The sequence below is a fragment of the Thermobia domestica genome, chromosome 8 (genome assembly GCF_964235325.1).
Source record: "Thermobia domestica chromosome 8, izTheDome1.hap1.1, whole genome shotgun sequence".
NCBI classification, from domain to species: Eukaryota; Metazoa; Arthropoda; class Insecta; order Zygentoma; family Lepismatidae; genus Thermobia; species Thermobia domestica.
Genome location: NC_137461.1, coordinates 159,032,771 through 159,047,083, shown reverse-complemented (window position 1 = coordinate 159,047,083; position 14,313 = coordinate 159,032,771). Strand labels below are relative to the sequence as shown.

General features: G+C 34.7%; 1 protein-coding gene across 2 annotated transcripts in view; it reads left to right on the top strand.

Annotated features, from left to right (window-relative positions):
- LOC145693311 (clavesin-1-like) overlaps positions 1–14,313 on the top strand; it is an 88,889-nt gene that overhangs the window by 64,294 nt on the left and 10,282 nt on the right. For both annotated transcript variants that reach the window (XM_081769182.1, XM_081769181.1), the window contains exon 5: positions 3,627–3,737. In XM_081769182.1, coding sequence (XP_081625308.1) covers positions 3,627–3,737 — 111 coding nt within the window. The remainder of the gene's footprint in view (positions 1–3,626; positions 3,738–14,313) is intronic.

Sequence of the window (14,313 nt, the reverse complement as noted above, 5' to 3'; positions counted from 1 at the left end):
TTCCTACCAAACTCTTATTAGAATGTAGAATTATCCTCCTCAAGTCATAGTCATTATTTGAATAAACTCAACGACGCCATAAACAAGAATTTTAGGAATGATCCAAAAATGCATCAAAAGATTGCGATCGTGGCCAATAATTAGTTTTTGGATCAGGGGCCACCAAAGTTTGGAACGAACTCGGAATCGAGTTTTCGTTTTTACGGAATAAGCACATCATATGAGTTAAGAGATAGTTTGGGTTTGGCTACAATATATGTAGTTCTCCGGATATAAGGCGTACAAGAAAATGTTTAATGAAACATTGGATCTTTTGGATCAGAAGCCACAAAATTTTTGAAAGCCCCTAAATCGAGATCTCGTATTTTCTACGGAATAAACATATCATACTGACAAGGAAGGGTCATGCAGTGGCTCCACTGAGATCCGAACGAGACAATTGTGTTTGCATTTGAAATGCTATAACTAGATGAATCTCAGTTATACGTGCTACCGGGCGGAATATCGTGAGTTACAACATATTTTGTAATGTAAGAACTACAAAAAAAATTACCTGGCAGAATAGTTTGAACCGAGTCATTTGTTCGGAAACGGTTGGGTAAGTGGAAAGCTCGACCAACACGTATCCCATCATTTTCAACGACAAACTTTTTGGGGTAAAAAAAACTTTGCCCCAGGGTCCCCCGCAGGGTCCCAGACGGGGTCCAACTCAAAATTTTCAAATGGCAAGGGGGGTTAAGTGGCACATCATTTGAAAGCTGTAAAATGAAAGAAAATGCAGCAAGTCTCGACTCTCTACAATAACCCTGTGCAAAATGACGGAGGGTCAAAATGTAAACAAAAACTTAATTGAAAAGTCCATGGTCACCCCCATAAATCGGAAATGGTGAGACAAATGTGGAAACAGGAAAGGATGTGTGGTATTATTTTCAAAGTACAACGATTTAAGTGAAAAAGTCTTGTCCCAGGGTCCCCACATGGTCCCAGGTGGGGTCCAACTAAAAAATTTCAAATGGCAAGGGAGGTAGGACATCGTTTGAAAGCTCTTGTTAAGTGTAAGAAGATGGAGCACGTCTCGACTTTCTACGACAACCCTGTCCAAAATTGCGGTGGGTCAAAATGTAAACAAATTGGAAAACAATCCAAGATGGCCGCTTAAAACCTATATCGAAAGGATAAGCATACCAAACTGCTGAAGCTAGGAAAACAAATTTGGTATTAATGTTGATCAGTAAGTGACTAAAATATGCAAAATGTTCAAAAATGCGACATCTTGAGTTCAAAATGCCTCACTATGTATCGAACGCATATCCAGCTCACACCACTGGTGTTGGAGAAGCGAACGTTTATGGTTAGTAGTCCACAAAATATCAGAGTATAATCTAATCCAATATGGCTGCCAGCGTGAAAAATGAGTTTGTATTTCTTGGAATACTGTGACCAAACCAACAAAGTTTGACGCAGTTCGATATACTGAAATGACTTACATATGTTTGGTACTACTTGCCAATCTTGCAAATGATTTTTTCTTTCTTTCTTTCTTTCTTTCTTTTTTTGTATATTTGGTATTGCTTGAAGTATTGAGATCAAACCAACGAAAGACATACAAATGTAACCATCACGAATACGTTACAATAGAGCCCCCAACTTACTGGTGCAGCAAGTCATATGAAGTACGTATGACAAAATTAGAAAAATACCCGAAGGTATTCAACTTTTTTTTTTTTTTTTTTTGCACTATGAGTAGGAAGACAAAGTTGTGTGTTCGTCGCAAATATTCGTTATATTCAAGTAAATAATGTCGAGAGAACAGTGACGAACGTGCATTAAGAAGAAACCATATATGTGTTGTTACCGAATGAAATAATAGTTGAAGTGAATCGACATTCAATTGTTCTTTAGTCTTCCTATTATTTCTAAATACATAATAGAGAAAAATAGAGATTTAGATTTGTATTGTTATGAATGACGTAGGTTTTAAGCGGCCATCTTGGATTCAAGGTGGCCATAGTTTTTCAATTAAGCTTGTATTTAGATTTTGACCCACCACAATTTTGGACAGGGTTGTCGTAGAAAGTCAAGACTTGCTCCATCTACTTTCATTTAACAAGATCTTGCAAACGATGAGCTTCTTAACCTCTCTTGTCATTTGAAACTTTTTAGTTGGACCCCACCTGGGACCCTGTGGGCACCCTGGGACAAGACGTTTTCACTTAAATTGTTGCATTTTGAAAATAATGCCAGACTCCCTTCCTATTTTCATATTTGTCTCACCATTTCCGATTTATGGGGGTGACCATGGACTTTTCAATTAAGTTTTTGTTTACATTTTGACCCTCCGTCATTTTGCACAGGGTTGTTGTAGAGTCGAGACTTGCTGCATTTTCTTTAATTTTACAACAGCTTTCAAATGATGTGCCACTTAATTCTCCTTGCCATTTGAAAATTTTGAGTTGGACCCCGTCTGGGACCCTGCGTGGAACCCTGGGACAAAGTTTTTTACCCCAAAAAGTTTGTCGTTGAAAATGATGGGATACGTGTTGGTCGAGTTTTCCACGTACCCAACCGTTTCCGAACAAATGACTCAGTTCAAACTATTCTGCCAGGTAATTTTTTTGTAGTTCTTACATTACAAAATATGTTGTAACTCACGATATTCCACCCGGTGGCACGTATAACTTTGAGATTCATCTAGTTATAGCATTTCAAATGCAAACACAATTGTCTCGTTCGGATCTCAGCGGAGCCACTGCGTGACCCTTCCTTGTGAGTAAATTGTTAGTTTTGGTTTGGCTACACTATATGTAGTTCTCAAAATATGGGGCGTACAAGAAAATGCTTGATTGTATGAAATATATTGAGCTTTGTGGATCAGTTCCCACAAAATCTTTGAACACGGTCCGTAAATCGAGTTTTAGGTTTTTGTTTCGGAACAAGCCTAGAATCCGGAAAAATACTTTCCTTATTCCTTAATATGCCTAGAATCTCTCCTCCCGCATAATTACCTAGGTATGTACGCTTTCACCATTACCGGAATAAAAATTTTCCTCTTGCCCAATAACTACATTCTTATCTAACTTAACATATTCCAATATTCCAATCTCGATGTTCTATTACATTCTTGTTTCAAATCTAATAATTATCTCTATAAAATGGTATAAATTCTATATATATTCCATGTTCCTATTCTAAATTTCATACCATAATTTGAGCTAACATTTATAATTTTATTGTTATCGTCCAATAGTCTCTTTTCAAGACGACATCTGCAAATTAGAATGGAGAATGTTTTAACTTATCTCCGGCACTATGTTTTGCCTTACAAGCGACCATTGTTAAATGTTTCTATACTTTCCGTTTGTTGTAAAATAAAGTACGAAGTGCAATACTTGATGCATCTGATCTCAACATTATATTTTTTGATGCTCGAAAATGGAACTTTGCTATTTGTTGTTTCAATTATTTCGTGATGCGTGAGCAACCAGGAATGTAAGAGTACACACACTAGAAGTACATACGCTAACCATTCGATTACTCAGTAGTGTTTACATTAAATCATTATTAATTCTACTTTGTTAGATGAATATCATCAGACATATAATACCAAAATTGTATTTATTTTTCAGGAAAGTTTTCCAGTTAGAATTCATGCCATTCATATAGTTAATGAACCATTAATATGCGCTATGGCATATACTATCTTTAAAACATTCCTTAGCGATAAAATGACAGAAAGAGTAAGTAACATTTCATTATATTTGTGCCTTTGTAATAATTATATGTAAAACTAGTATTGTTGTGATAAAAGGTAAAGCATATAAGAATATAAAATATTTTTGGAATAAACATTTCAGTGTGTAGCTGCAGAATATTATTAATCTATTATCATTGAATACAAGGAATAGAGAATATTCTACTTGAAACCACAATAATACATCTATTTCACAAACTTAACACTCATTGTCAGATGCAATTGGAAAAACTATGTCCATATTATTAATCCCGTTTTAGAGGGTTTAAATTAGTCTTTGTATTTAGAGTGTATCACGAAACTTTTTTCGATGATTGATAGTGCGGAAAGGGTGCCATCGTGACACTAAATTCACACAAAAAACTAAGATTTTTTTAAATAAAAATTCCTTGATTTACCGAAAATGTCTTGAAGTTTCTCTAAAACACTGATTTTTGATTTTTTTCAAAAATGTGTTATTTTTATTTCATTTTAACTCTATGTACACAATTTTAATCAAATTCATACGTTAAGCGAGTTTGCATATCTAGTCTCCTAACCATGAAAACATTTACGATCATTTCACGAATCGTTTCACGGATTTAAGCTATTTTATGTAAGCTACTATGACGTAAAGTTAAATGTACGGAAAATACATTCATACATTGCAAGAGCAATTACTGCCAATTATTTGTTGTATTTGCCGTATTTTACTGTAAATAGAAGCTAGTTGGAAGTAGGAAATTATTTTATAAACATGTTTGAAAGAAATTTCAAATAGGATAAGAAATAGCTATTTAATAGGGTTTGACTGAGTAGTTTGTCGATGCGATGTTTCTGTTCAAACTTGCATGAAGTCAAGTTTTTTCTCATTTATTTTTTCGTATGCTTTTAACTTAATCCGGAGATGGAAGAATTAAAAATAATTCTTTTGCTACCTCTTCTCTTCCAAATTCTATATGAGAGGATATAATTCGAATTGCACATGTAAAATACCATAATATTAAGTGTTCAGTTTACTATTATTTGATTCGAAACAAAAATTATTCAGCAAGTTTTCCTTAACAAATGGAATATTTCATTTTGATGTACATTTTTAAAGTAAAGTAAGTACTTTATTATAGATTGATTCTGGAAAGGAATGTTAAAATCTAATTAGTCGTTCAATGAACGTAACATTGTTACAAATATGATACAGTGTGTCGTAAAGAAGAAAAAATATAACTACATTTTCATAGAAATATAGAAAAAATATAACAAAATATAACTACTACAGTAAATATACCTAAGCTAGTATTTATAATATTTTTACTATTCGATGTAAACTTCGTTTCTAAAGTTAAAATCTCGCCAATACGAAGAGTGCAAATTTGCACATATATTATTATTTTGCCTATATAAATAAATGCTGCATCAATTCAATTACGATTTCTTCATAGTCGAACAAAACAAATTTAAATGACAATACCTTTTCTAATTTCAGAAGTTCTACCAAACGGGACTCGGGCTTCGTTTTGATTCTTAATTTATATTAATTTCAAATTCTAGTTAATCGAATCCGACAGGAACTCAAACTTCAAAAACAAAAACAAAAAAAAAAAATTAAAAACTTGTATATTTTAAAGTGGGTATCGAATCAATGACTAAAAGTGTATCTTGATTAACTGCCAAGTGTGTCAGACCATTCAGCTAGAATCACTGACTAGCAGCTGCACCAAACTTGTTGAATTAACAACTCTTGCTACAAGATGAAGTATCTTTCTGTATTGTCTCAGATTTAAACCTAATTAGCCCTGGCATAATAAGTATACTATAATTTTTAATGTTCATGGTATTTGTTGCTTGGACTAATATTTGTTATTTACACTTGTTATATTGCGTATTCGGTCATCAGTACTATATAAATTAAGATTATTAAGGATGTCCTTATTGAGATTCACTGGTTATGCACAGTGAAAGCACGGAAGAGCCCATTTAACTGACGTTTTTGATACTCGCAAAGTTCTAACAGACTGTAAAAATGCCTCGCTCTTAACCGAGCATCTCTTCCTTAGTTGCACGCAGCCTAAAGAGTGATGAACCAGCAAGGTTGGTGCAAGCTAGAGACAGAAGTAAAGTACATTCGTATAATTACAAATATTACGAATGGTGTACAAGAAACGCTAAAAAAGTCAAATTAAATGTTGTACAAACATAAAATAACCATTGGGTAGAAACTTTGTTTCATTAAGAGCAATCAGATTTTAAAAAAATAATTCTGCATTAATATGGTATGCAGATTTGCTGGAAATAAATATAAATTGATGAGATTAGTATTATTAATATTATTGAAACTTAATATTTTAATGCTACAACTGAAATTGCAGAAATGGCAGACCAATGAGCGCGAAGGGCGGTCGTGAAGTATGCAGAATTTACGAAAGGGGCACCAGTTAAAGGAGGTCGGACCCACTGTTCTCAAGGTTGCGGAGAACTAATAGTTGCTTCGAAGTGAAATCATAAGTCGAATAAAAATGATACAAACCGTTCCTCAGATCTATAAGGATCTGGGATGCGACAAAATCTCAAGACATGGATTAAATTATGTGAAGGTGGCTAATGCTTCACATCTCGATCGCGGAGTGAGACCTGGAGTAATAATTGCCGCTCAAGATCAAGCACTAGTTGAAGAAATAAGGATTAACCTTTACACGACATCTATCCTATTGGACGAATCAAGCAATGTGGTTGTTCTAATGAAACAATAGGAAAATATTATTAGTGGCTGGCCTACATTGTTCAAGACTTGCTACTAAGACTTTTCTAATTGAAAATCACAAGGTCAGATGAGTGGAATACACACAGAAGAATGTAACCCAATCTTAGTCATCTGGACCGACGAGAAGGTTTTCATACCTAATAAACAAGAGTTATACTGTATAGGCCACGTGGAAGTAGGTATGCCGAACAAAATATTATAGGAACTGCTCATTTAAGAGAATAACAGCAAAGAGCCTATCGTGATACAATTATGTGAACAGACATTTGGGGAGATGGCTGAAATTCAGCTCAAATGTAGAATATACATGGAGATTCTAAATTCCAAAAGCAAATTGTCCTAAAATGAATGAAACATGGTCAAAAAAGCACGAAACTTACAGAATCAACCAGCAACGAGGAACTGTTGAAGGCTACTGAATTAAAACTAAAGAGGGCAGGAAAACGCGATTCGGCACCGATCATCAAGGAGTGTTGCTGTTCTTCCCCTCCAGGGTACGAAAATCAAGAAATCTCGAAGCGCTGCGCTTCCAGTTCGGGCGAAATTATCAGAAGATGAAGCTTTGGCGTTACTAGTTGATGTGAATCTTTCGAAAAACCAGTAAAATGTCGTGCGTAATGAGGTAAAGTAAGTAAGCTGTAAAATGTATCCATCTTACGATAAGGTTAGAGATGCTAAGCAAAGTTGTTATCCAGATGAAATAAATACCACAGAAACATCTGTTGACATACTGGTGCAATCCCTTCTGATGATACCACATGAAGATTCAGTAAAACACAGGCAGGTGTGTTTCGAAATTTGTCCGATGTTCGCAACATTAACATTGTTTTTAAGGGAGACTGTGCTGGTGCGCAACAAAGTATGTATCGCCAATCTTTAGATGACCGTTCAACTGACGAGAATTTGTTTGGTGTATCTATGGGCCCTATTCAACTGTACAGTGTCACTAACAATCGTAACTGTGTCATTTGGCAAATCCCGCTCCATCCTCTACCAGATCTTGTCATCCCATAAGTTTTGTTTTTGTAAAAGAAACGGTTCAGGTTGTACAAAACGAAGTCCAGAAAGTAGAAGACCAAATCAAGAAACTCACTCCGATCATAATAACTATAGGTGACAAGGAATTTATCGTTTGGCCTAAGATGATTTTTTGTATGATTGATGAAAATGTGTGTAATTCTGTATCTTCATGCGTCTACGCAGACATGTTATTTATGTGGAGAAAACCGAGAGAAGTTAATAATTTTGGTATTCTTTCTCATAAAACTGTAGATCACAACTTTTTGACTTTTGCACTCTCTCCGGTTTATTCTTGGATAAGTCTTATGGAATGTATTCCCCATATTGCCTACTGCCTAGATATTAAAAGATGGCATGCACGAGGCAAAGAAAATCGGATGAAAATGGAATAAATAAATGCATACATAAACAAAAACGTGTCCAAGCAAAATTTCGAATTGGTAGATATACCGAAATACCAATAATGGCGATTGCAAGTTTTTTCGGAATGCTGAAAAACCGTCCGAAAGAACTGGGACAAATGTCGACTTAAGCGATTTCGTCTTATTTTAGAATACTTAAATTGTTTTTCCGACTAATACAAACAAATTTAGTGAGTACACTCGTTGCACTTTAGAACTGTATTTACAAGAGTATTCTTTGTATCATATGTCTATAAGCGTACTAAAAGTCCTATTTCACGGGAGAAATATTATTGCCGCGAGTATTTTACTGATAGGCCAAGTTTCCGAAGAAGCATAGGAGGCTCGAAATAACAATAATAAAGATTGGGAACTCTTCACAAGAAAATTATCCAGAGTGAATACCAACACGGATTTAATTCATAAATTGCTGATCACCTCTGATCCACATATTGCTAGTTAAACGTGCTCCTGCCAAAACCAAACGTTCAGACATAATGTCCGAGCTACTACGATTGCTAAAAGCGCCTTATGTGAATGATTCCTCTGATCATTCTGAACAAAGCAGTAACTAAGACTAATGAACTTATTTTTGCCGTCAGTTTTGCGTACTCGCTGACTTGTTTATTGACCTGACTACCTACTGTAATGTACTCATTATCACTAAACGTGTACCGGTATTTAGATATAAGCTGATCACATTAATCCTATTATTGTCCTTTCACTAATTGTGTGTAACCGTGTTTACCTTCCTCACACATGTGTTACTTCTTTGGTAAATAATACACAACGGCAGGAGCATATGTGGTTCGGATTCCACGTTAATCAGTAGGTCCTCGTCTCATATAGCCTCGCTGTTGAACGGGACGTTAAACTCAAAATCAACTCGACTCAATAATACACAAACAACATTCTTTATTAAAGAAATCGCATATTTCAATCGAATAGAACGTCAAAACCTGCACCATTCAAATGTGCATCACACACTGAATCAAGTTCCCCTAGATCGATGAAATCTCCCACTGTGCGGCGGGGACTCGAACTAAGTTCGAATGGTGCTTTATAAGCCGAATGCCTTAGACCACTCGGCTATGGTAACAACTAGTGATTGTAGCAAAGGCTTCGAGTAGTAGTTCTTATTACAGAATAACATTTTTATTGCATAAAATTTAAACCTAATTTACTTTGATATAGTATATCTATTAATTTATTTCATGAACACGTTTTCGTTACTTTGATGAATGATGTATGTTGTTGATATAGATTCTATTACACGTTCTTTCATAAATATTATAGAAAGTATCAGGGTTATTTATGATCTTTCATGGAAATTGACTGCCGCATGCGCAGTACAGACAGTTCAATTGGAATGTGTGTAAGGAAACGCTGACACTCTGTTAGAATGTTTCATCGCTGTGAAGTATAAAGAAAAGCTAAAATGTATTTTACGCTTGTCATTGCGTAAAGAATCACCAAGTTAATGTTTGTTCAAGTTCTCACTAATCAACTGGACTTATGAAAAATAAATTATATTGTCATTAGTGCACAATAGGAAGAATAAAGAACGTAAATTACACCACATTGTTCTCGAATTCGAACTTAGCTAAGGAAGGGTGTGATTTATTCATTCGAATTGAGATAATTCAATGAAACTAGAAATTACACAATCAAAAGGGAAAACATCGTTAAAAAGACAATAATACTTTTATCCGAGATGTGAAATAAAGTTATTAATTAACTGAAATGAAAGTAATATTGGGCATGATATAGAGTAAGAAAAAAAAAGTAAATGTATTCTTAGAAACGTTCAAAGTAAATTCACAAATACTTTTTGAAGATATACTACTCTTTCTTTACGTTTTAACGAACTAATAAGTAAACAAGCAGAGGAAAAGAATGAAGAACGAAAGTATTGCTTTTGAAAAAGTATAATAAATAAATGAAACTTAAATGTTTACACAAAAAATAACACTAGTACTTCGTGTAGTCACCTCCAGAGTCAATAACTTCTTGAAGTCTGGAGGGAATACTAGATACAAGTCTCGAGCAATACGACGGTGTGTCATGAAAATGTTGTCACAGTTCCATAACATGATTTTGAAGAAACGTTTGGTCTCTGTCTTCACGTCTCTTCCCATTCTTGCACCATGTAGGCCCACAGATGTTCAATTGGGTTCAAATCTGGGGGGGGGACTCAATACAAATTAACTCTGGATGTTCACTTAGCCACTTTCGTGTTTGCCGGGAAGTGTGAACAGCACTGTTGTCATGCATAAATATATATTCTTCCTGTTCGGGGAAGTTTCTTTCTAAGGACGGTAACAAAGTATTTTCGAGGATATTAATGTAAACACTGCTGTTCATTCTCTCAGGGAGCGCAAACAAATCTCCAGGACCAGCAGCCGTCATGTATCCCCAAAAGTGTTCTTGTTCAGGACGAATATCAGAAGTTCTGATAGTATTTTGTTCAGCATACCTGGTTCCCCGCGGTCTATACAATATAACTCTGCCTTGTTGGTTAGACTTGAAAACCTTCTTGTCGGTCCAGATGACTAAGTCCCAATGTGACTGAGGTTGGGTTATGTTATTCTGTGCCCATTCCATTCGTCTGGCCTTGTGAGTTTGTCAGGAGAGTTTTTCTAGTGGTTCTTGAACAGTGTAGACCAGCCCCCAATAATCTTCTTATTATTGTTTCGTGAGAACAATTATATTCTCTGGCTTTGTTCAAGAGGATCGACGTGTGGCGTAGAGGTCTATGATTACTTCTGTAAGTAAAGCTTGATCTTGAGCTGCAGTTGTCACTTTTGGCCTTCCACTTCTTGACCGAGACCTGAACCATTCACCACCTTCTTCATGTCGCTGAACCTATTTCTTGACAGTTTTCTTGTCACATCCCAAATCTCTAGCAATTTGAGGCACAGTTTGTCCCATTTTTGCTCGGCCTATGATTTCTCCTCTCAGAGCAACAGACAGTTCTCCACAACCTTTAGAGCGAGGCATTTTGAGAACCTGTTAGAAATTTGCGTTCAGGCGTGTATGACAAATGTCGGTAAATTGCATCTTTGTTTCTACTGCGCATGCACCAGTCAACTTTCATGAAAGATCATAAATAATCCTAACAATTGCTGTAATACTTATGAACGAATACGTAATAGAACCTATATTAACATCATTCGTCAAAGTAAAGAATACCGTAAACATAAAACAATTTCAACAGACTATTACATCAGGCCAAAATAGGCTTAAACTTCAGAGAATACAAAATAAATTTCATGCTGTAACGAAAGGTTTAACATGAAACACGCTTACTATATTTTCAACTTGTCACATTAGCCGAGTGGACTAAGGCATTTGGCTAGAGATTCTGAGACACCATTCAAGAGTAGTTCGAATCCCACCACAGTACAATTTGGTTTTACCTCTTCTTGACGTTTGTTTGTGATCCTCCCGGATTCTATTAAATATAATTTCGTAATACGCTAAAATATACTTAATATTTGAAATTCTTAACCTCCCATTTTTACATTTTTCAATCTCAGTTGAGAAGAAAGAGGGAAATGAAAGTACAAAGATTTACAATAAACTACTTAGCATTTACTGTCATTGTAATTGTGGATATTTTATTTATGAAAATGTATAATGAACTAAAAATATATTTAGTAGGTCACACGTGTTCATTTTTCGATTCTAACTTGAAAGTTACAGTTTAGGCGGTGACATATCGAAGACTCAGGAGGTTGAAGGGGTTGTAACCCCTCCCATTGAAACTTTTATATTCTATTGAAATAAAAAGTGTTTGTTTATAATCTTGAAAAAGCAACAATCACTGTGTGCGGAGGACGGTTAATTTATACTATGATTTATCACTTCCAAACGTGTAGAAAATGTGACTGGATATTGTGCATAATCATTTAAGAAATATAACAAAACGAAGGGACTTCGTAAGCCCTTCACGCCACTCCAGGAGGAGGAGGAAGTGCGCCCCGCCGTCCCTCGGTTGGGAACTACTGCTTGCGAGGGAAACATTCTAACAGTATGTTAGAGTTTCCTTCCTCGCCTTCCAATTGAACTGTCTGTGTACTGCGCATGCGGTAGTCAATTTCCATGAAAGATCATAAATAACCCTGATACTTTCTATAATATTTATGAAAGAACGTGTAATAGAATCTATATCAACAACATACATCATTCATCAAAGTAACGAAAACGTGTTCATGAAACAAATAGATATACTATATCAAAGTAAATTAGGTTTAAATTTTAGGCAATAAAAAATTTTATTCTGTAATAAGAACTGCTACTCGAAGCCTTTGCTACAATCCTTAGTTGTTACCATAGCCGAGTGGTCTAAGGCGTTCGGCTTATAAAGCACCATTCGAACTTAGTTCGAGTGCCCGCCGGGTACAAGCGTTTTTCTCTTTTTTTTCACCTGTTCTCGATGTATGTTTGTGTTTGTCGGATTCGATTAAATAGAATTTCGAATAGAGACCAATATATATGATAAATAATCATTTATTTGCGAGTCTGCACTCGTACAATATAAATTTTCGAGATTTTGGTTTTGGAAATGAAGTGTATATAATATTAAATAGTAAAAATAGTAAAATAAAAAATATTCGTATAAATATTGATTAATTAGTTAAACATGGCTTTCCAATCAGGATTATATGGAGAGGACTTCTAAGTGCAATTCGAAAACAAATATTTGATTTTTAATCTGACCCAAAATATTTGATTTTTAATTTGACCCAAAGTTGGTAACTTACAGAATAATTTATACACGATTAGTATTGTAATTTTTATGCTTTTATTATAATCCTCTATAAGTTATGATTTTACCAATTCAAAATGTAGAACGAGAAACAAGTGTAATATTATATTTGTTACGAAAAGCTTTTAAGCAATGATGCTTTCAGGACGTGATCTGAGGGAGAATTTGAGACCTGTCTCGAGCTAAGAAATCTCTGCCTTCAGGACCATATATTTGATCGTGCTCAATGTGACTACCAATGTTTGCCCTCCACCCGCATATTGAAATTCCCCCCGAGGATAATTTTCTGAAATCATCATTGTTTATAAATACTTCTTCGTTACAAATCAGAGGATAATAATGGAGTAGTGGGTATACTTCATTTTTTTCAGCTATGGATTTTAGATTTGCAATTCATATAATGTTCCGTTCTAATCGAATTTGAAACAAAAGAATTTTTCAATGAGTTACTCAAAGAAATATTTTCAGCGTCCGGATGAAAATAGGAAGGCACTTAAAAAAGAAACAACTTGCTACCGGGTTTGAACACACAAACATGTGATTGATAGTGTATCGACCCAAACCACTCGACCATTTTGTATGCCTTTGCACATCCTTTGACTTTTGTGAAAGCAGTTTATTGTTCCATACTCGCTTTTGTTTATTCCGATACGACTATGAGTTCTCAGTAAATATTTGGACGTTACAGCTTTTGCAATGTATAAAAGTGTTTTTAGAGTAAATCACAATCGATATTATGTCCTAATAACATACGTGAAACAGATTGAATTCGTGAAATGATTGAGGTTGGAGTGAGCGTAAATGTTTTCATAGTTAGGAGCCTGGATATGAAACCCCGCTTAACGTGGGGATTTACTATTGTGAAATTTGGTACCTTGCTTACTTATGATCCTTTTTCGTAAACTCTTTAAACTTCATGTCCCCTCTTTGCCACTCGTTCGCCAGGTCTTTTCTGAATTTCATTTGCAGTAATGAAGTATTAAATCTTCAATAATAATAATAATAATAATACAAATTGACATTTCAGCAAAACTTCTGCATAGCATTGTTGTAATTATTATTATTATTATTATTATTATTATTATTATTATTATTATTATTATTATTATTATTATTATTATTACCAAGTTTGTTAATGTGAACACAGCATTGAACCTCCGGGTTTCTAGGCCATAGTTAGTTATCTTTCTTAACGAAACCACAGTTCCTACTCAAAAGTAATTTTGTGTTTGTACGGAATTTAACGTTCGTGTAAAACATTCGTAATGTTTGTGATTACAAATCTAGTTTTTCCGCGAAAATATTAATTTAAAACTGAAACAGCACTTCTTTCAGGGAATGAACACACAAACATCCCATTGATAAACGACTCTCCCAAACCAAATGACTACTTCTTAGACTATCTGAAAGTAGCTTTAAATGTTTATATGAAGTGGTTTTCTGCTTCCAACCGGAGTTTGTTTATAGTTAGATACGGTTGAGTTAACTGAGAATTTGAAGTGAGAACAAATTCAATTTTGTTGATACAATTTATGTTGTTGAGTTGATAAGTTTTTACTTTAGTACATTTACTTCTATTCTAGAATAATGATATGACACTCTTAAACTTAGTACAACCGATTGATAAACAACA